The following is a 22,039-nucleotide window of genomic DNA, read 5'->3' as shown; positions in this document are numbered from 1 at the left end:
CTCACTAGCAGCTCATCCCCGCCCGCATTATACACAACGGCCATTGTTCTCCCTGCCGCCAGGATAGGGTTAACGGCAGCAGCGTCCTTGATCGCGCCGATGTCTGTGTGGTCCCGGTACGGAGCGCAGGGCACCGCAAGGGTTAAGCCGGCACAGCAGCCGCCAGATAATGACAGCAATTAAGTGCTATAGGCCGCAGAGTGATTGCCGCCCGCGGTCTGCGGGGAGCGGGGCTGGACGTGATTGCGTGTGACAAATGGCTCCAGCGCGGAGCGGGTTAATGAGATCAGCGAGTAAGTTGCTTTTCCCTTGACCTAGTGACGACCTCGATTTGCATCGCCCCCGTCACCCTCTATTGCTGGGAATGTCCCTGAGCGATTAGCGGCGGCTGAGCTCCCCTCCCGAGCTCCGCTTATTAATGACCCGGGGGAGCGCGGCCGCCGGCGGAGCCCTGTGCGCTGCTGCCGATCTCACCGCTTCTCTCCTTCTAATGTTTCCGCACAGGGGACACACGGACGACAGGGGAGGCTGCACTGCTAAGGGGGCGACATGCTTTCCGCTACCCCCCTCTATGGGAACGTACATAGCTGGATGAGCAATGAGCGGGTCCGCATGTGCGGCATCAATGAGGACAGGTAATGGCCCTAATTAATCTACATTACAGCATCTGCCGAGCCGGCGCCATCCATCAGCAGCAGCAGCAGCCGGCACACGGGACTGCCGGAAACAGCGAGTCACAGGCACGGAGTAACGATGTGTCTGCCCAGCCCGGGTGTGGAGAGCACGATGTGTGCAAGCTCATCTGCCGATCCCACACAATCCATAGTAATATCTACCGATCCCTGCGGTCCTGGTGTGGAGAGCACAATGTGTATACAATGTAATCTGCCGATCCTACACCATCCAGAGTAATATCTACGATCCCTGCAGTCCTGGTGTGGAGAGCACGATGTATATACAATGTAATCTGCCGATCCCACACAATCCATAGTAATATCTACCGATCCCTGCAGTCCTAGTGTGGAGAGCACAATGTGTATACAATGTAATCTGCCGATCCTACACCATCCATAGTAATATCTACGATCCCTGCAGTCCTAGTGTGGAGAGCACGATGTGTCCAATGTAATCTGCCGATCCTACACCATCCATAGTAATATCTACGATCCCTGCAGTCCTAGTGTGGAGAGCACAATGTGTATACAATGTAATCTGCCGATCCTACACCATCCAGAGTAATATCTACCGATCCCTGCAGTCTTGGTGTGGAGAGCACAATGTATATACAATATAATCTGCCGATCCCACACAATCCATAGTAATATCTACCGATCCCTGCAGTCCTAGTGTGGAGAGCACAATGTGTATACAATGTAATCTGCCGATCCTACACCATCCATAGTAATATCTACGATCCCTGCAGTCCTGGTGTGGAGAGCACGATGTGTCCAATGTAATCTGCCGATCCTACACCATCCATAGTAATATCTACTGATCCCTGCAGTCCTAGTGTGGAGAGCACGATATGTCCAATCTCCTCTGCCGATCCCACACAATCTATAGTAATATCTACCGATCCCTGCAGTCCTGGTGTGGAGAGCACAACGTGTATCCAATGTAATCTGCCAATCCTACACCATCCAGAGTAATATCTACGATCCCTGCAGTCCTGGTGTGGAGAGCACAACGTGTATCCAATGTAATCTGCCAATCCTACACCATCCAGAGTAATATCTACGATCCCTGCAGTCCTGGTGTGGAGAGCACGATGTGTCCAATGTAATCTGCCGATCCTACACCATCCATAGTAATATCTACGATCCCTGCAGTCCTAGTGTGGAGAGCACAATGTGTATACAATGTAATCTGCCGATCCTACACCATCCATAGTAATATCTACCGATCCCTGCAGTCCTGGTGTGGAGAGCACGATGTGTCCAATGTAATCTGCCGATCCTACACCATCCATAGTAATATCTACCGATCCCTGCAGTCCTAGTGTGGAGAGCACGATATGTCCAATCTCATCTGCCGATCCCACACAATCTATAGTAATATCTACCGATCCCTGCAGTCCTGGTGTGGAGAGCACAACGTTTATCCAATGTAATCTGCCGATCCCACACAATCCATAGTAATATCTACCTATCCCTGCAGTCCTGGTGTGGAGAGCACAACGTTTATCCAATGTAATCTACCGATCCCACACAATCCATCCTTGCAGCCCTGATACAGAGAACAGGAGGCATTTCCAACATAATCTTCCGATCCCCGCAGTCCTGATGTGGAGAACACATGCATGTCCAATGTAATCTACCGATCCCATCCATAGCTAATGTGAAGAATGGCTAATATCTGCCGATCCCATACCATCATCCACAACTAATCTGATCGACCTTTCTAAACGATGTGAAGCCCATATTATCTACCGATTCCTGCAGCCCTGAGGTGCTGAACATGTAGCCGATATAATCTATAGGCGAGTTATATATATATAATGTACACTACCTAAAGTCAACAGTGTCCTCCCAGCTCTGATGTATGCGCCCTATAACCGATGTAATCTACCGATCTCTCCAGCCCTGGTTTCCAGTACACGGTTTATATAGGAATCCTGCCCAGACTGATGTAAGCTCCGGCCGTTCCGCTAGCAGTGAGTGCTGTCCCGATGGCCCAGGCCTGAGAGGAGGCTGCAGTGTGCGGTAACACGAGGGCTTTGTCTCGTACAGCAGCCGATGTCACCCTGCCCCCAGACATCGCTCAGACATGCGGTTCCTCCTTTATAGCCCAGCGCTATTACTGATTAGTGAGGGGGATTCAGCTCCTTCACAGGCGGCAATAGTGACACCTGCAGGCAACACGCGGAACTACCTAATTTACAAAGATCGTGACGAGAACGCTAAACTGCAAAATGAGAGGGCTGATGAGATCCGTGTTAGATCATCTCCTGCATGGAATTAAAGGAGACCTTGCCTTTTACATGTCAAATATTTGAATAACATAAAAGAATACATCTAATGCTTTACCATATTTTATATCATGATATCCCCTGAGGTCAGGAACCAATGAGATTATAAATCTGCTATTTTAGCTATATATAGATCCATAGAATAATTATCACAGATGACACATTTATTATAAAAAAAAATGCATTTTTAGATATTGTAATGTTCTCAAAAGTTGCATTCTCCAAAAATAAAGAAAATGTATGTTTTTAAAGGGGATGTCTGATAGAGCGGCATACTCCCCTACCAGCGTTCCCACGGCCCAGCACAGGCCCTCCAGAGATCTGCGATGGCTTCGGAAGCAATTCCTTCTCTGTTCGGAAGTCAGATGACCGCTGCAGCCTTTGATTGGCCGCAGCGGCAGGTGACTAGAAGAGCGAGACATGGTGATGTGCTCTTCTATTCAACTGACCGCTGCAGCCAATCACAGGCATCAGCAGTCCTATGACTTCAGAACAGAGAAGGCATCGCTTCTGGAGTGGCCAGCATTTGGTTGTGGGGGTGATCGAGGGTGAGGATGTACCAATTTTTTTGTTTTAAGAGCAACCACACCATTAAAAAATGCTTTTATATCAGACAACCACTTTAATGCTTCTTAGAGAAAAGTGCTTGTCCCATTTTAATAAAAACTATGTCTTGACTTGTCCCATTTTAATAAAAAAAAAAAAAAATCTATAACATTTTCTTAATCTCTTAGGAAAATTCTTATCAATGATGGTGACATTCAGAAAGCCAGACTGGAGCTGAGAGAGGATCATCTCGGTCACACCTTGGTAAGGTTCCCTAAGAAAGGATTATGTATCCGTTCACACTCTGTATTTTATTGCACACTAACCTATATTATTTATGTGTGTACAGGGAGGTAGATGCGGAGGGATGGATATATATATAGGTATACACATAGTATATGGAGGGAGGGATATATACATAGACACATAGTATATGGAGAGAGGGATATATATAGACACATAGTATATGGAGGGAGGGATATATATAGACACATAGTATATGGAGGGAGGGATATATATAGACACATAGTATATGGAGGGAGGGATATATACATAGACACATAGTATACAGTGGGAGAGATATATACATAGACACATAGTATAAGATAGACACATAGTATACGGAGGGAGGGATATATACATAGACATTTTCTATGTAGATTTGACACGTGGTTGTCTTGTACACTGTGGTGTAATGAGCTGTTATGGCGCTGAGAACGGAGTGTTCTCACCCTGTAGTGTAGCATACAGTGCGGAGCCTTCTGGGGCGATGTATAATGGCAGGAGGGGTATAATTAGAAGCTGCTCTTCATGGTGCTCTCTAGTCACTTAGGTGGTGGTGTCATGTTCTGTAGGAACCTGGCATTATCGTCCATATACTTATTTAGCCGGTGTGTTGGAGGTCACCGTTCTCTGCTTGTACCTAGGTCAGTGATGTCATAAGAACAGAAAACAAGGGTGAACAGTTCTTAGGGCCACACCCAAATCCAGTTGGAACCATCAATGGCCAGTAAGGTGCTAACCAGCACCTTCTTCCTCCTCCGTGACATACTTTGCAGCATACAATGTAGTTTTACTAAACGTGTTTCGTCCTCCTTATGATTCTTTCCATTTTCTTCTTTGGACAGGTGGATGCAGCAGCCGTACATCGAATGGACAGCCTAGCCGCGCTCGGCATGGACCGTACAGGTCTAATACAGGAAGGGTTAAGAGTCCCGGGAGGCATGGTCTACTCTAGTCTATGTGGCCTTGGCACAGAAAAAGTTAGAGAACCATCCAATTCAATACCAGGGCTTGGATACGTACCTGACCGAAATCCTGAACTTCAGTTTAAGCCAAATGCTGCTGAAACAATGGAAACCACCCAAATGAGTGGAAAACAGCCCAATGGTTTTAACTCCTTGTTTAAAACCCCACCTGGACTGCAAAAGACACCTGTCCCTACAAGTGAAGCACTGGTTTTGGACAGAACAGTAAATGACAAACAAAGTGCACTTGGCGTTAATGGTGCTAATTATTTAAGGATTCCTTGGGTGCACTCCTATATGGACAGTGCATCTCCAGCGATGTATCCATTCATTGATTCACCAAATAAGTATTCTTTAAACATGTATAAGGCGTTTCTACCTCAGCAGTCGGCTTACAGTTTGCCACAGCATTTGACCTACGCACCGATTTGCCCAAATGGTGAACGCTTTGTATATTTACCACCTTCCCCTTATGTAACATCCCATATTCCATCAACCCTGGCACCACCTATGAGGATCCCAGCACCATCAGCAGCTCCTGCCATTCCCACCAATGTTCATTGCATAGAAAAGAGCTTACCATGGAAATTGGGGATTAATCCAGGATCCACTATTGATCCCCATGCATATACTCACCTGCAAGCAAGTAAGCAGCCTAGAGTTCCCTGCACAAAGTCTATGGCTAGTACTATGTCTCCCGAAGCCTCTCTGTTGTTGGCACCTTCTCAGAGGCCATCTCCAAGGCTTCATCACTCCACTCAACCAGTTGGAGACAGCTACTCTGATTATCAGTCGTTTGTTAAAATCTCAACACCGCCTACGTCTGTCGCCCACACAAAACCACACACCAGTATAAACAGTGACCTCGCACCTCTAAGGCCATCTAGCACTAAAACTAACAAAATACTCGATGGAGAAAATACACAGATGCAAGCACCCACAAAAAGGTATACAAAGGAGAGAAAGGACAACAAGTCTCCCAGCTTGCTAGAAAAGCAAACGACTCACAAAGAAGGGACTGAAAAACCACTCGATTTGTCATCAAAGCTTAGTGATGCTGAAATGTCAGCTATGTTGCTTTCAGGGCGATCTGGAAATGCCATAGGCATGTGCACCAGGGACATTCAGAAAGAAGCCATATCTCCTTCTGCTGGTGTCAATGCTCTCTTCAGACCTGAAATCATCAGTACTGCTCCTTCATCGTGGGTGGTACCTGGTATGAGCAGCACTGAGGACATGAATGGCATCATTATGCCACTTAAAAACAAAGCATTGGAGAGGGTTATGCCACAACAGAGAAGTTCTTCATGTCCCCGCATGGGAAGCTCTGAAGTAGTAATCACAAGTAGTTCTGGATGCATCTCCAGTGCAGGACGTCCAGCATCTGCTTCACCTGCACCGAATGCCAATGGAGAAAGTAAAAGTCCTGAAGAAGGTAGTAAGTCTGCTGTGCAACCACAACATCCACCTGCTAGTTCACTTAGCAAGAGCAGCAAGGTAGCAAAGCCTTCCGTGATGGAACCAACCATAAAAGTGAGTGAGAGCGGACTGCCCCCTGCACCTATGTTCTTGCCCCAGACCGAGCCCTTCTGCTCTACACCGTTGGCTTATCCAAGCAGCTTTATTCCTTATCAAGTTTCTGAAAGCCTTGCATTGTCTCATTTACAGCATTTACATGGAAAAGCTCCAGTGTACCCTCACCCAGTTTTATTGCCGAATGGGAGCCTTTTTCCAAGTCCAATGGCACCAAAGCCTGGAATATCTTACAGTTTACCAACCAACAGAGATTACATGGCCTATCAAGAAACACTGGGTATGGTGCATCCGATTTTGTTACCTCCTACCACACTGGAAATGAGCAAAGATGACAAGTCAGAGCGAAGGTCTAGATCACATGAAAGACCAAGGTATGAGGAACCTGTTGGGAGGCGACTGTTGGATATATCTGATTCCACGCCAAAATTCAATTTGGAAGCTTCTTTAGAGAAAAGCTTGAGGTCTCAACAGCCCACCATAGTCACAAGCAAACATCCTTCTAAGACGGAAGCGCTATGTTCCAATGGAGAAAGAGATCTAAAATGCGAATCAAACTTTTCTATTAATGGTTTTGTACCTGAAAAGCATGTAATGAATGATCTTCAGAAACCAGAACAGGGAACCCAGATCAGGGATTTTCTATTATCTAGAGAGGAGACTCCAAGAAAGACGGATTTTCATGATTCCTTCCACATTTCCAAACATTCTCAGCATTCGCCTATTTTTCAGACCAGAGAAGAGAATTTATCTGGAAACCAAACTATGGATGTACTTGCCGCAGAGCTGGGTGCTCAATTCCTGATTCCTAGTCAAAATCAGGATGCTTCTGCTGGATTTTATGGCCAACCTCCAGAAAAAACGCAGCCCTTTGTTATGGCAAATGGCCATTCGGACACGGAAGAGGCCATCATGAGAGACAATTCAGATGAACTTGTGAAAACCAAATCTTCAAAATTAACTAAAAGGATAGCAAACTCTGCTGGCTATGTTGGCGACCGGTTTAAGTGCGTGACCACTGAATTATTTGCCGACTCAAGCCAACTAAGTCGCGAGCAGCGGGCATTACAGGTGAGTGGCCCCGAATTGTTCTACCTCTTTGTATAGCATATTAAGCAGTGTACTTTTCAATGGACAGTCATGAAGTAGAAAAACACGTAGCCACTTGGTGCATGCACTAGCCCAACCCTTGTGATGTCTTGTCTGCACTATTATCTGTGAATAATAAATTACATTTCCTAACTGCATACTGAAACGTAAAAGTAATTTTACTGATGTGTTTATAATGATCTGAATAGTAAGGTCACCATATATAAAGTATAGTCTTGTGCTATTTTCTAGTTGCCAAAAGGTAAATATGAGCCAATAGTGTTACATTGTACATGTCAAAATGTATTGGATGATTATCCAGATAATAAGTGCCCATTTTAATTACTTAGATGGAAGGCATACAAGAGGACAGTATTTTAAGTCCACCCGCTGCTTACTGTGAGGTCAGTCCTTAAAGTTTTTATTCTTAGACTCTACTGCATTATTTTCTTCATTTCCGAGTATGTGACAGGCCATGGTTTTTGTGTCTGACATCCCGCTGTAAATGTATGTTTGCTAATCCGGTTTACCTTGCATGTAGCAAAGCATCCAAATATGTTCCCTTTGGCTGTAATTTCCACCTCCTTAACCTTTCGAATAGTCTGCGTCTGCTCATTATTAGGAGGAAGAACGACAGACGCATTTGTTTAATTCACAGTTCTATTGTACGATCGATGTTGCTTGTGTATTTAGGCATGCTTCCGCATTCTAAAGAGCTGCTCTATAAAGTTGTACAAAAGAGGTCAGTGGGTCATGAAGGCTTGTGCTGGTCATAATGTCCTGTGCAAATTGCCTCTTCAGAGAGGAAAAGGACTTGAACTCTATAGCGCCACCTGTTGGAAGCAGCCATCCTACACGTCATCATCGACCCTTTAATGAGCCTTGTAATATGATTTAGGATAAAAGCCAAATCAGAATCTCAGTTTGCAGACACGGTGTTTTGGGATATTGCCCCTCATCAGTGCAAAGTATGAGATCTGATTTGGCTAGGTGAGAGGATCTGGACTGAGGTTTAAAGGGTAACGGTTCTCCTTGTGGAGAGTGAGATACCGGCTCTGGCATGCCAAGGTAAGGAAAGTTATGTGCCATGCAATGCTCCTCAGTCCAGAGCCTCTCTCCTAGCCAAATCAGTTCTCTTACTTTGCACTGATGAAGGGCAATACCCCGAAACACTGTGTCTGCAAATTGAGATTCTGATTTGGCGATTATCCTAAGTCATATTGCAAGACTGGTTATAGGGTTGATAGTGACTTTTAGGAAAGCTGCTTCCAACAGGTGGTGATATAGAGTTCAAGTCCTCTTTCTCTCTGAAGAGGCAATTTGCATATTAAATTTCCCAGAGGAGCATTGCACAGCGAATAAGCCTCCTTACCTTGGCATGCCAGGGCCGGTAAGTCACTCTCCAAAAGGAGAAACGTTACCCCTTAGACCATAATGTACTGGTCATTTGTGGACGTACATGCAGGGATGCAATTAGAAGTGACTCTGCTGCCATAGGCCAGCTGTATTAATGGTGCTGTGCCCTACTCCATTGTAATCTACCAATGCTATGAAATATGATATACAAGTGACGCAATTGCCTCAACCGTGTAACCAGGAGACATTTTGTCATAGAGGAATATGTAGCGTAAGACTGTTCAGGACAATTTCTTGCTAACTTTCCAACCTTAAAAACGTTGGGAATGGAAAAAAAAAGTTTGTTTAAAGCATCTAAAATGTGGCAAACTTAATCTCCATGCGCCTCGGGGCCTCCTGACCTTGGGGCTAGTTACTGCCTTCATCATGAGGAGATAAACATGACATTTTTCTACATCTACGACCCGGTTTACCCATCTGTGTTTTGCGGTCGGAGCCCGGCCCGTGATTCACGCTCCAGCTGCGGGTCTCCTGACCCCATCACAACAGCCTCATAGACTGGCGCATTCTGGTCAGGAGATCTGCGGCCGGTCTCTGCACCGCCGTCCGTACTCGGACTGCATAACGTGTGTGAATCAGGCCTAAGCATGAGTAGAACATTTTTGTTGTCCCGAAATCATGGTAAAATATATTCAACTTTACTTTAAAAAAATCCCCATACTTATATTGAACATCTGCGGTTGTTGGAACTGCTTTCCCGGCAAGTCATTTCTCCAATGGCTTGTGTTCCTGCTGCCTCGCTCCACCTTGCCTGCGAACAGTTAAAGCCGAGCCCCTCCTTCCGTGCAGAGCGGCGGCATGAAGTGAGAAGGGCAGAAGTGTGCTTTTCATGAATAATTTCCACAGAATGACCGGGCAGAGCATTGGAACTGACTGCAGTATTAATTCTCCAATGTCATGAGTCACATCACAAATTCCAAACCACTGTCCTTTTTTTTAAAGGAGCCTTGTACCATGGGGCCAAATAGCTCATCTAGAAATGTAACGCCAGGCTCTGCTGTAATTGTTTCAATATACAAAAGTTAATGTAGTATAAAAATGTAAAAAATCACAAGTAAATATCATCCCCTGAGGTTTCATGTATTATTAACTGTTCTATTGAGCCGTTTATTACTGTATATCCATTTCTGGGAAAAATTGGTTAAAACCATTATGGTCTCCATCACATTTACATTCAGATTTCTGAATGTAAAAATTGGCTAATTATGCACCAGGGGGGAGAAGGGGTTAACAGAATTAGAGAAATTTTAGTGTCTGTCTTCTAAAAACAGTGCCACACCTGCTTACAGGTTATCTGCGGTATTGCAGCTTGACCCCAGTGCCTTCAACTGAGATGATGTGCTATACCTGACACAGCCCATAGATTTGTGTGGTGCTATTTGTGAAAGAAAGCAGCCATATTTTTCAAATCTATGCGCTGATAATTGCACCACAGAATGCTCGCCCCAAATCTCCCCCCTGGGAATTATGTCTGAAAAGTAATAAAGGGGGAAAGATGAAAGATTCTCTGAAAATGAAAACTTGACCCTGCGTATTTATTCCTGACATGTTCATTTGTACGTATCCATGTGCCCGTCGGTTCTTTGGTATTGTTACATGTTTTGTTGATTACGCCTTTGTTTTTAGCGCGCTATGATGCGCTTCTCGGAACTTGAAATGAAGAAACAGGAAGACCACCCACCCACCAAAGACTTGGAGACCTGCAGACTCAGTATGTCCGATGTGAAGCTTTCCGCAGAAAGTGTTAAACCAGCAGCATCAGTCTTGGGGGATTCTGTCATCAGCCACAGCGAAGGTGAGGAAGTCCGAGCGGTGCTGGTCAATAAATTGTCTCCGCTAGAACCGTAGTGCGAGGCCATTGAGATGTTCGGCGCTGGTCTGAAGTGCTGCGTGTGTTTCATTAGCTTCTACATTTTCCCGGCAGCGGTACAATAAAGATACTGGAGCAAAAGGATTAGGTGATATCGAGAGTGTGGGCACGGTGCCAGTAGCCAGACGTCAGTGTCTTGTGGTTTTTCTTAAAGACCTTAGTAGTGTTCACCAAATCCTCATATAATCCACTCTGGTTAGCTTTGTCCTGCTGTTTGTGAGCTCACTGTAAACGCTGGATGTAGGTTTATGGATAAATCTGGCGGTATAATGTGGATGGAAATATAATCTGTTTGGTGAAGATACAAAGCTGAGCTTGAGATGATGAAGACCTGACCCGTAGCTATAGTCAGTCTTAGGTCTGCTATTAAAACGTTTCTTTTTAGGGATTGGGAAAAACTGCAGTATAAGGCAGCAAAAATCCTACAGTTCTGAAAATGAGAAAGGGGTCCAGATGTTGTTACCAGCACTGGCTGACAGCTGGAGATTGGCGAGTGTGTGGTCCCGAAATGACCACGGTGGGCGAGAACTTAATGTGGTCAGGAGGTGCCGCCAACTGCACATCAAGCACCAGTGCTCCTGACCCGTGACTGGAGCTAGACGCCTGGTTCTAGCTGGCCGTTCTGTAGATGCAGCCAGTGCCGATGTATAAAAAGAGCGAGTAGAAGCATAGATATAATCTGATTCCAGTCCCTATTGCTCCACAACGTCTGCACAATCTCCGCTGTGTCTCTTAATGCTGCTCATCACATTAGTGACACAATAGGGGTTAGGGTTACTGTACAATGCCTAGTTAATGGGTATTGGAACTCATTCTGCGTTAATTGCCACTCAGGTCTGGAACGCGGGGCTTTGTAAATCCCCACTGCGTGCCCTGCTCAGAAGTCAGCGCGCGATGCTGCCATTGCAGCTGAAATCATCACAACCTGCGCTGGTGGCTACAGCGAGCCGAGAATATTTTCTGTTCCATTACAGCCTCACAGCTCTGCGGTGCGAAACATCTGTTTCCAAGTAGTTTCTTTTCACTGGCTTTTAACCCTTTTCTAGCCCAGTCTACAATATTCTCCCAAACAAGAGAGACGTAGCATGTGGGCCCGTTCCAATAGTATGACGTTACAGTTAATACACAGTATTAAGGGACGGGATAGCAATGAAAAAATGCGTATAGAAATAACGTTTTTGTGTGCCAGCCTGCAAGCTCCTGGTGGTAGAAATCCAGGCAAGAATATATAGGTTAAGCTCTCCCTAATCCGCAGTCGGAGCTCAGCCGGTCTGCTCTCCCATTGCGGAGTGGTCAGGAAGTTGTCAGATACAGCAGCCAGACAATGCAACAAAAGAAAACTGTAACAATTCTCTAGAAATCACATAAAAAATATAATTTCCCTAGGAGCGTATTATTTTGTGCCATTTTTTTTCCTCTTTAATTTAGATAGACGTAGAGATCTGGTAACTGGTAAAAGCTGCTTTCTTCTCTTTAATCCATGCCGCAGTCATTCTTGGGACTCTCGTATGTTGCAGTCATTCTTGGGCCTCTCGTATGTTGCAGTCATTCTTGGGCCTCTCGTATGTTGCAGTCATTCTTGGGCCTCTCGTATGTTGCAGTCATTCTTGGGCCTCTCGTATGTTGCAGTCATTCTTGGGCCTCTTTTATGTTGCAGTTATTTTTGGGCCTCTCGTATGTTGCAGTCATTCTTGGGCCTCTTTTATGTTGCAGTCATTCTTGGGCCTCTCGTATGCCGCAGTCATTCTTGGGCCTCTCGTATGCCGCAGTCATTCTTGGGCCTCTCGTATGTTGCAGTCATTCTTGGGCCTCTCGTATGTTGCAGTCATTCTTGGGCCTCTCGTATATTGCAGTCATTCTTGGGCCTCTCGTATGTTGCAGTCATTCTTGGGCCTCTTGTATGTATCAGTCATTCTTGGGCCTCTTGTATGCATCAGTCATTCTTGGGCCTCTCGTATGTTGCAGTCATTCTTGGGCCTCTCGTATGTTGCAGTCATTCTTGGGCCTCTCGTATGTTGCAGTCATTCTTGGACCTCTCGTATGTTGCAGTCATTCTTGGTCCTCTCGTATGTTGCAGTCATTCTTGGGCCTCTCGTATGTTGCAGTCATTCTTGGGCCTCTCGTATGTTGCAGTTATTTTTGGGCCTCTCGTATGTTGCAGTTATTTTTGGGCCTCTCGTATGTTGCAGTCATTCTTGGGCCTCTCGTATGTTGCAGTTATTTTTGGGCCTCTCGTATGTTGCAGTCATTCTTGGGCCTCTCGTATGTTGCAGTTATTTTTGGGCCTCTCGTATGTTGCAGTCATTCTTGGACCTCTCGTATGTTGCAGTCATTCTTGGGCCTCTCGTATGTTGCAGTCATTCTTGGACCTCTCGTATGTTGCAGTCATTCTTGGGCCTCTCGTATGTTGCAGTCATTCTTGGGCCTCTCGTATGTTGCAGTCTCTTTCTCTCCCATTGCTGTCGATCTTGCTGCACATTCTTCTAATTACATTGAGTTAATATTGTGTTTTTGTCCTGCTGTGCTAATGGCACAAGTCCTCCAGCTGCCCAAACACAGGGGAAAAGAAATGATCCCGGGTCATTGTCCTTAAGTGGTTTCACATTCTTTTATCCTGTTTTGGAATCGGGGGCCCTGGTACGAGTGGCGGTGAAGCTGTCCTGGTTGCCCTGGAGACTAGTAAATGTTGCTATGGTGATTTATCTGCGGAGCCGCTTCTCTCTGCGACTGAGAGATTATGGGATGCATGTGCAGCGTGAGTCATATGATTGTTCTCAGATCAAATGATCGAATGATCTAAGCAACTGGCGTGCGAGCATCGCATCTGTGCGAGTCACGTGGACGCTCCATACTCGGATATAATGAATCTACAGGCAAACGTGAAATCCTGAGACGCCAGGGAGTGACTTAGACCTGCGGAGGAGATTGTGATCTCACCCCTGCAGTCGCTCCAGCACAACAGATCTGTTACAAAACGGATTCAGCCTTCGTGCTCAGCGAGTCGCTGCTATAGACCTGCCAGTACATTCTGTGGGACTACTTGGTCAGGGGATTTCTAAGACTTTGCAGGTACTATTAGGTTAGGAGATAATAGGGCAAGTGCAATTTTCGGCTCTTAAGTGGAATTTTATTCTTTTTTCGGGTGGAAATAGCGTGTATTTTTGGTATTTGATGCAATGCTGTAAGTGGAAAGTTTGTGTTAGTTCTTTACTCTGCCGGTAACATAGTAATACCGAGATCCTTCATACACGTTGTGATCTCTCATGGTGGGAGAAATCCACTCATCGCTACTTTGAATGTGTGTGTTCTTGTCTTCAGTATGTGTGTCCATAAAGGGGAGAAAGTGTATTCAAGTGGGTTTTAGTGCAATCACCCTCTCACCCCATCCACTGTCCCTTGAGATCGTAGTTCACATAAAGGGTGATTGCATTTTTAACTTTTTAAAATGAAGTGAAATAGTGAATACAGATTTTCCCATTGCTCAGATAGGAGATGACAGTTGGTGCTCATACAGTTCTATGGAGAACGTCCAGCAGAACATCTGTCTGACTAGCTCCTCCCACTCCCCTACTGTCGTCTATTTCAGTAATGGGAAAAGTTGTCGTCATCTGTCTTTGACAGATTTTACCTATGAATTGAGAAAGCTCAGTCCAGGAGGAGAAAGAAGCCGATACCGCTGATAACATATATTGCAATGTTGCTTATTTTCATATGTACTATTAATTTAGGAAATAAAAATTATAACAGTTAGGGTATGTTCACACAGGGAGTATTTTTTCAGCATGAAAAACACAGGTCTTGGAAGGAAAAACGCTGCTTACATTACACACGTTTTTGTGCATTTTCATCGCCTTCTTAGTTTTTTTAGCCATTCATTTAAATGGGTGAAAAATACTGCAAAATCCCTGAAAGAACTGACACCCTGCAGATTTGAAGAACGCAGCATGTGGATGACATTTTGGAAATTAAATTCATTAAAAATTAGTTTTTTTTGTGCATGGAAAAAAATACTACAGTGTGTGAACAAGCCCTTCTTTAATTATAACAGGCTGCAATATACGGAGCTCTCGACTTATTCACTCTTAGGAAACATCTTTCTTTTTTTTTTTAAAGTGAAGTATGGTGTGTTCTGAATTGTACATTGATTTTCAGGGTACATTTTAACCCTTGCTTCTGTGCTTTCCAGGTGATCTGAAGACGACGAGTGGAAATGTGACTGACAGCTCACATCACATAGTGAAGGCGGCCCACAGTGAAGGCAGTCACCCAGAGAAACTCATTTCCTGTGACACAGCAAATCAGAGACCCGAGCTGACAATAGATGTAAACCTGCAAGGACAATGTGCGGGGCTGAAACGGAAACAACCTCTTGAGCCCTTTCTTAATGATCATGACCAACTTTCAACCTGTGAAGAAGCAGCACAGGAAGATGCCAGGGTGAAAAGGAAAAAGACTGGTGAGTAGACGTCTTTGGCGTCATAACAGAAGCTTATTCCAGTTGTAAAAATACAGAAGTTGAAGGCATGGCGAGATTATGTAACCTCTAGTAATATAACGGACAGGGTATAGCGCTTCCCTATTTTCTTACTATATTTTGACCTTAAGATCTTCAGTAGAATTGCTTGCTGCTTAAAGAAGTTGGACAACTCCTTCTCATACACCATGCTTGGCCCCGATAAAACCAAAAAGCTTATACTCTCCTCTCGTGCTGGCGCCGTTCCCGCGGTGTCGGCACTCACTCTCCCCGGGTCACCCGTGATGTTGTTGTGACACGTGACCCCAGCCCCCAATCAGCGCTGGCGTCACTGTCCCTACTTCCTTTCGAATTGAACATGAAGAGGAAGTCAGATCAGCTGCAGCCCGGACTTCCTCCTCTTGTTCAATTTGTCTGAAGACCGGGACAGTGACGCCAGCGCTGATTGGCTGCCGGCGTCACGTGTCGCAACAACCGCACGAGAGCCTCGGGACCGCGAGTGTCGACTCCGCTGGAACGGCGCCGGCACGGGAGGGGAGTATAGACTTTTTTATTTTATCGGGGCCAAACATTTAGATCAAGAAGGTGATGTCCAAGTAGTGGACATCCCCTTTAACATTTTTTTAAATTGATGGACACCAGCAAAGTGATAGTCAGACACTTTAACCTTTTAAGAGGATATTTAGATTTTGCCTGACGCTTTGACACAAATATGTACTGAAACGTGCTTGTATATGTGCATTCTTAGATGTATACTAATTCTGGATATTTTATTAGATGACTGGACAGAAAGGGAAGCGCCGGAGCTTTCTAAGAAATCCTTTGACGAGTCCCACTGCAATGAGGTCACAAACTTGAAAGTGTGCATCGAGCTCACAGGACTGCACCCCAAAAAGCAACGGCACCTACAGCACCTAAGGGAACTAGGCCAGCTGGGCAGAAAGGAGGCTCCTGAAAGTCGGGAAGTCATAGAGGCCGAAAACAAGCACAAAAGCGTGGAGGAAAAGCCATTCAAAGCTAAAGCTGAAATCAAAAGCACCAGTGACCTGGAGGATCTTAATGGAGGTACCGTGCTGTCTGTTGGGAGCGCAGACTAATCTGTTATATATTTATTTATGCCTTAGAAGGGAGATAATTGCTGTTTAATTATTAATGCGGTGGGAATTGCAGGGTTAAGACGGCTTATTCGCTGAGAATCCATATTCATTTCTGTGCTCCAGCTGTGCAGCGCTTAACATCTTGAATTCTCTCCTCTCTTCTCCGGTCTTCAGACATCTCTGTGTCTGCGCATACGAAAGGCTTTCCACTCGGCTGCCCAAGCAGCAAGCGGCAGAGTCAGACAACCCCTACCCCAGCCCCCAGGTTAGCAGCCAAGCAGCAGAAGATTAGAGAGGGCCGCAAGGCGTACGTGCAATGTACAGATGAAGAGGGGAGTCTCCAAGCCGCGTCATTGCCTGAGGATTACACAGACTACGAGAAACCCTCTGGAAAACGGCAATTCAAGACAAAGCACATGACTCCACTGGAGAGAAAGAGGAGAAGCCTGCTCGCCAGGGATGACAGCATGGAGAATGGAAGCGCAGACGAAAAGGTACGCGGCCTGTGTGTCTCCTTGACTGTACGTTTCTATCAGTGCATGCATTATGTATATAGATTCAAAGGCATATGGGTCTCTGCCCTTCCATTTTCAAGGGCAAGTGATGACATACAAGTACATGATCATTAGCAGGACATTGCTGAGGCCTGTTTCACACCACGTTTTTATGGTGCACTTGACTTATCCGTTTGTGCTGTAAGAAGCCTATGTCAGATGGGTATCTGTTTGACACACGTATGCGCTCATATCCGTTTTTTTTACAAAATGCTAAAAACTGCGCTTTTCATCCCTTAAGAAATAATGGATCCATTTTTATAACATTGCAGACAATGGAAGACATATGCAAACATACTGTTATATGTTTGCATCTGTTTGTTCAAGTTTTTTTTTCTAGAAAACAAGTTACTCAGTCACCTGACACTCCTTCCTATGTTTCTTAAAAAAAGAATAAGTATATGTTGAAAAATGGATATACTTACTTTAAAATGCATCCGTTTGTCTTATTTTTGCAACAGATCAGTTGCTTTTTTTGTTTATAACATACGGTAAAAACGTGTAGCTTTCAAAAGTTACAAATGGTGTGAAACTGGTTCGAAAAGAAACCCCTGAGCTGATTCATGCATCCTAAGGCCTCATTCAGACGTCCGTTATTTTTCTGGTACACAAGAAGGAAATAAAAGGTTTGCATTTCATCAGTGATTTTGATCTGATTTTCATCAGCGTTTGATCCGGATGTCAGTTTTTACCATCGGTGTTTTCTCATTGATTTTCTCATAAATTACAAAGCTTCATTTATACATTCTAATGATAATCAGGGACAGCGCACAGATAGCACGTGGATGCCATCCATGTACTGTCTGTAATTTTTACCGATCCATGAACTTGTATCTGCAATTTAGATTCGTGATTTGGATCTAAAACACATCTGCAGTTTTTTTAACTTTTCTGCAAAAATACACATTCACATGGACAGCTCCATAGATTATAATGGGTGAGAAACAAGGATAGAACATGTACATGGATGTCTGAATGAAGCCTAAATCAGTGTCAGAGGTGTGTCCCCAATAGTCTCTTCCTGCTCCGCTCCCTTAAATTGATAGATTTCTCCCTATGTGTGTATAAGGAGAAATCTGTTAGTCAAGGGGAAAGGATGATGAGAAGTTCCAGGGGACCTGCATTTTAGATTTATGACCAAAAAGTTTAACTTTGGTCTCATTAGACCATAACACATTTTCCCACATTCTTTTGGCAGACTAGTTGTAGATTTTGGCAACACATGGTCGGACTTGGATGTTTTTCTTTGTAAGAAAAAGCTTCCATCTTGCCACCTTATCCCACAGGCGAAATATGTGAAGAATACAGGAGATTGTTGTCACATGTAGTACACAACCATTATGTGCCAGAAATTTCTACAGCTCTTTTAAAGTTGCTGTAGGCCTCTTGGCAACCTCCTGTACCAATTTTCTTCTTGACTTTTCATCAATTTTTGAGGGACGTCCACTTCTGGGTAATGTCACGGTTGTGCCAAATTTAACCCACTTCTTGATGACCTTCACAGTGTTACATAGTTTATCTAAAGCCTTGGAATTTTTTATGCACCCTTTAACTGTTAACTTTCAAAAATGAGATCCCTTTGCTGTGTTGTAAGCCGTTTACGAACCATGACTTTCTCTGTAAAATGCCACCATGAAAATGTCAGGAAAATCCTACTAGAACAGCTAAACTTTCTATGGGGTTACTCCGAATTACTGTAAATGATGTACTGATTACTATTTAACATGAGTTTTAATATGATTGCCTAATTCTGAACACAACCACATCCCCAATTATAAGAGGGTGCTCATACTTGTGCAACCACATTATCTTAGCTTTGTTTTTATTTCCCCGCTCAACATGATTTCAGTTTGTTTCTCAATGGATTTGTACAGATTATGGGTGATATTAAAGATGGCAAACGTTTTTTAACTCTTTCTTCTTGGTATGATTTTTTTACATGAAAAAAAACTGGTAATTTAACAGGGGTGTGAAGACTTCTTATATCCAATGTACATAGTAACAGGCTTTAAATCAACTGGTCCCATTCATTTTTCGGACCTTTGACCAGTGTACTTTTGTAGCATGATGCTGGGAATAAGCATTATCATCAGATATCACATATTCTATGAATAGTGCTGTAATTCCTGTAAAGTATTAGTTATGAGCACACGTACACTAGTTCGTCTAAAAGCTTGCTGTCCTATACACTCAGAGACCAGTGAAATGCCTGCTAGGTAATTTGCACGATATTTTTATTTTCTTCCGTCTTTAATTGCCTGAAATGGTGTTCCGGGAGAATTACGCCTGAGAGGTCCGCAACATATTATTTTTTGCGACAGGCAGCATTTCACAAGTGAAAGGATTAATAGCTGGTTCCGTGCTAACTACATTGCAGTGCAACTGAAAGGTCATCCGCTTATAGATTTCTAATATTTCCTGCTTCTCCATAGACATCTTGAAGTCATTCATTGTGTTACATTATGTCTGCTGGGCTTGTGCATTCATTTTCTTTTCCCACTTGTTATATCCCTTTGTACTTTATTATACATGTTGACCTCAGATTGCGGAGCTTTTCTGGGCACAGCGTTTATTTACAGAGAGGGCGATCTTGCCACCCTGTGCGAAAAAAAAAAAAGTTTCTGCATCTGATATGATCAACTTGTCCTTTCATTAGTGATGTAATTATTGCAATTAAGAAGTCATTTACCATGTGTGATATACAGATCCCATCTCCCTTTTCTTAAGTGTTTGGCCTCTGACTTCAGACAACGGCTCCGCCATAAATTTCACGGTCTCTGCGCCTCTATAATCGCCATAAGTAGATAATTCCAGGCTACCAGCAGTGACAACAGCCTGTGCCGCCAAGAAGGGATGTGCTGCAAGGCTTTCAGGTTCACCACCTAACGTCTATACACTTTATTTTGCCTTTTATAGGTCAGCCTAAAGGGGTTTAGGAAGCAGATTGAGTTTTCACCAGACAACTCCCCGATGAAAGTGCCAGATCAGATGTCTCTATTGCACACGCCATCCCAGATGTCACCCCTGCTCAGCCATATTCAAGACATTACACCCAGCCGCCCAATGCCACCTGAAGCCCGCCGTCTCATTGTGAACAAGAACGCAGGCGAGACTCTCTTGCAAAGAGCAGCACGGTTGGGATATGAAGTAAGTGCTTGTTGTACTAGTGACAGATTTTCTACATCTTGTCTGCTTTTATGACACCCGGTCCACTCATGCACCATATGCTATGCATCATCCTGAATTTTCTGCCTACTAGTTTTACAGTGCCAATATCTAAGATATATATATTTTTTTTAACTTCCAAAAGTGTGTAGCTAGTTATACTTCGCTGTTATGCATTTGTTGTTGACCACACACCCCTCCGTGAGCTTAGTATGGGCATCTCCTCAATGTGGCCGTGCACATGTCTGATTTTTTTCTGAGCGATTATTGGATCGCACACAGCCATCCGTGTCTATAGGTCCGTGGATGACACCCGAGTGCGGTCCAATTTTCACGAACATGGAGAAGATGGAGAAAAAAAATTTTTTTATTCTTCACATCCAAGAAAATCAGATCACACCCTGATCAGAGCGTGATTAGCATAATCGGACCGGATGAGCGAAAAACAGCCATGTAACCCTCGCCTTAGAAATAGGTGCAGGTCTCTGATGTTGGGACTTGCATTTATCGTGAATTTATGGCATATTCTGTGGATATACCATAAGTATCAAAGATGTGTATTCCCCTTTAAGTTAAGCTGGGACGTTATATTCGAAAATACTGTAGATGAGCTCCAAAAATAAACCTCAAAACTGTAATTGCGACATGCTCGTCCTGAGACAGTATGTAGGAAAGTAGCAGATTGTATCTACCCCTATTCCTCTTAGAGGCAATGGGGGTCTTACTGCCCTGATCTGGAGAGACATGTTCTGTGATCTTTTCCTTTTTGCACCATTTTGCTTGCTGTTTGGGACAGAACAGAATAAAAAGTATTTATGTCCTTATGAAATAAATGAGAGCTGATGTGAGTGCCGGGAATGTAAAGCGGACGTCTCCCCGTCACCATCATCTATAGGATGTTGTTGTTAGAACAGATTCTGCACTTTCTCATCCTGAAACCTAATTGTGAAACCCTGCAGTGGTTTTCGTTTTCAGAGAAATGTGTCAGTTTGTCTACATAGTCTTCATTACCAAGAAAGGGGGGCTTTCCAGACCGCGCCGACACTGTCACCGTTCAGCTTCTTCACCTTCTCGTGTGCTCAGGTTAGAGAAAGTAAAACTAGGTTCACATCCTCCCCATTTCCGATCTGCAGCAGACTGATGCCGCTTCATGCCAGCTTCAGATCTTTCCCCTGTGAGTGTTCACACCTTGTCACTTCAGCCTGGTTTCCCGGAACCCCGTGAGCCTCATTTATCAAAACTGTCTATGTTGCCCCTAGCAACCAATCCGAGGTCAGATTTTGTTTTTTGAACAGCTCTGGTTTAATAAAAGCTGTGCTGTGATTGGCTGCTGCAGCAACAATGACAGGTTTTCTTTTAGGTAGTTTTGATAAATGTGTTATTTTGGAGAATATGAAATACATGATGGCACCAGTTGCCTGTCATTGTTTGCCTGTCTATAGTGCCCATTTCCTGTGGTCTACCCACAGGTGGTGCAGAGGTGGCAATAACACGTAGAGCTTGGTATCTGAAAAGACCCAATTGCTCCACTGTCAAATACAAGGGCACCAGGACTATAAATGACACCGTGTGTGGGAGGATAACACAATTATTAATTAAAGGGGTTGTCAAGGACTTTAACATAGATGGTCTACCCTTAGGATAGTTTATCAGTGTGTGATTGGTGGGGGTGCGACACCTGGCACCCCCGCCGATCAGCTGGTGTCAGTGTCAGCCGGAACTACTCGGTTACAGAGCTGCACAGCTCCATCGACTATATAGTGGCCACAGTCGGGTACTGCACATCTGCCACCTATTCAAATCAATAGTGGATGTGCAGTATCCACTATTCCATCGACAGATCTTTGCTGGGCAGCTGCTTAACTGACCGGTTCTGGGGTGCTGGGTGTCAGAACCCCACCGATCAGACATTGATGACATATCCTGAGGATAGGCAATCAGTGTTAAAGTCCTGGACAACTCCTTTAACTATATTTAAATTATAATCGTCCTTTTTAATATCTTTTCTCCATAAATCAATAGTACACTTGAAAATGAGAAACTCTGTAATATACAGTACAGACCAAAAGTTTGGACACAC

General features: G+C 44.3%; 1 protein-coding gene across 4 annotated transcripts in view; it reads left to right on the top strand.

Annotated features, from left to right (window-relative positions):
* Positions 1–22,039, top strand: part of BCOR (BCL6 corepressor) — a 174,850-nt gene that overhangs the window by 140,006 nt on the left and 12,805 nt on the right. For 3 of the 4 annotated variants that reach the window (XM_073667300.1, XM_073667301.1, XM_073667299.1), the window contains exons 2-10: positions 505–635; positions 3,703–3,778; positions 4,642–7,365; positions 7,734–7,787; positions 10,426–10,594; positions 14,856–15,125; positions 15,921–16,208; positions 16,415–16,734; positions 19,711–19,941. In XM_073667300.1, coding sequence (XP_073523401.1) covers positions 550–635; positions 3,703–3,778; positions 4,642–7,365; positions 7,734–7,787; positions 10,426–10,594; positions 14,856–15,125; positions 15,921–16,208; positions 16,415–16,734; positions 19,711–19,941 — 4,218 coding nt within the window. In that variant the 5' untranslated portion in view covers positions 505–549. The remainder of the gene's footprint in view (positions 1–504; positions 636–3,702; positions 3,779–4,641; positions 7,366–7,733; positions 7,788–10,425; positions 10,595–14,855; positions 15,126–15,920; positions 16,209–16,414; positions 16,735–19,710; positions 19,942–22,039) is intronic. The other variant, XM_073667302.1, reaches the window with a different exon arrangement.

The sequence above is a fragment of the Phyllobates terribilis genome, unplaced genomic scaffold (genome assembly GCF_046119375.1).
Source record: "Phyllobates terribilis strain yellow unplaced genomic scaffold, ASM4611937v1 Scaffold_2__4_contigs__length_985480577, whole genome shotgun sequence".
NCBI lineage: Eukaryota > Metazoa > Chordata > Amphibia > Anura > Dendrobatidae > Phyllobates > Phyllobates terribilis.
The sequence above is the reverse complement of the archived record's forward strand: the minus strand, read 5'-3'. Positions and strand labels throughout refer to the sequence as shown.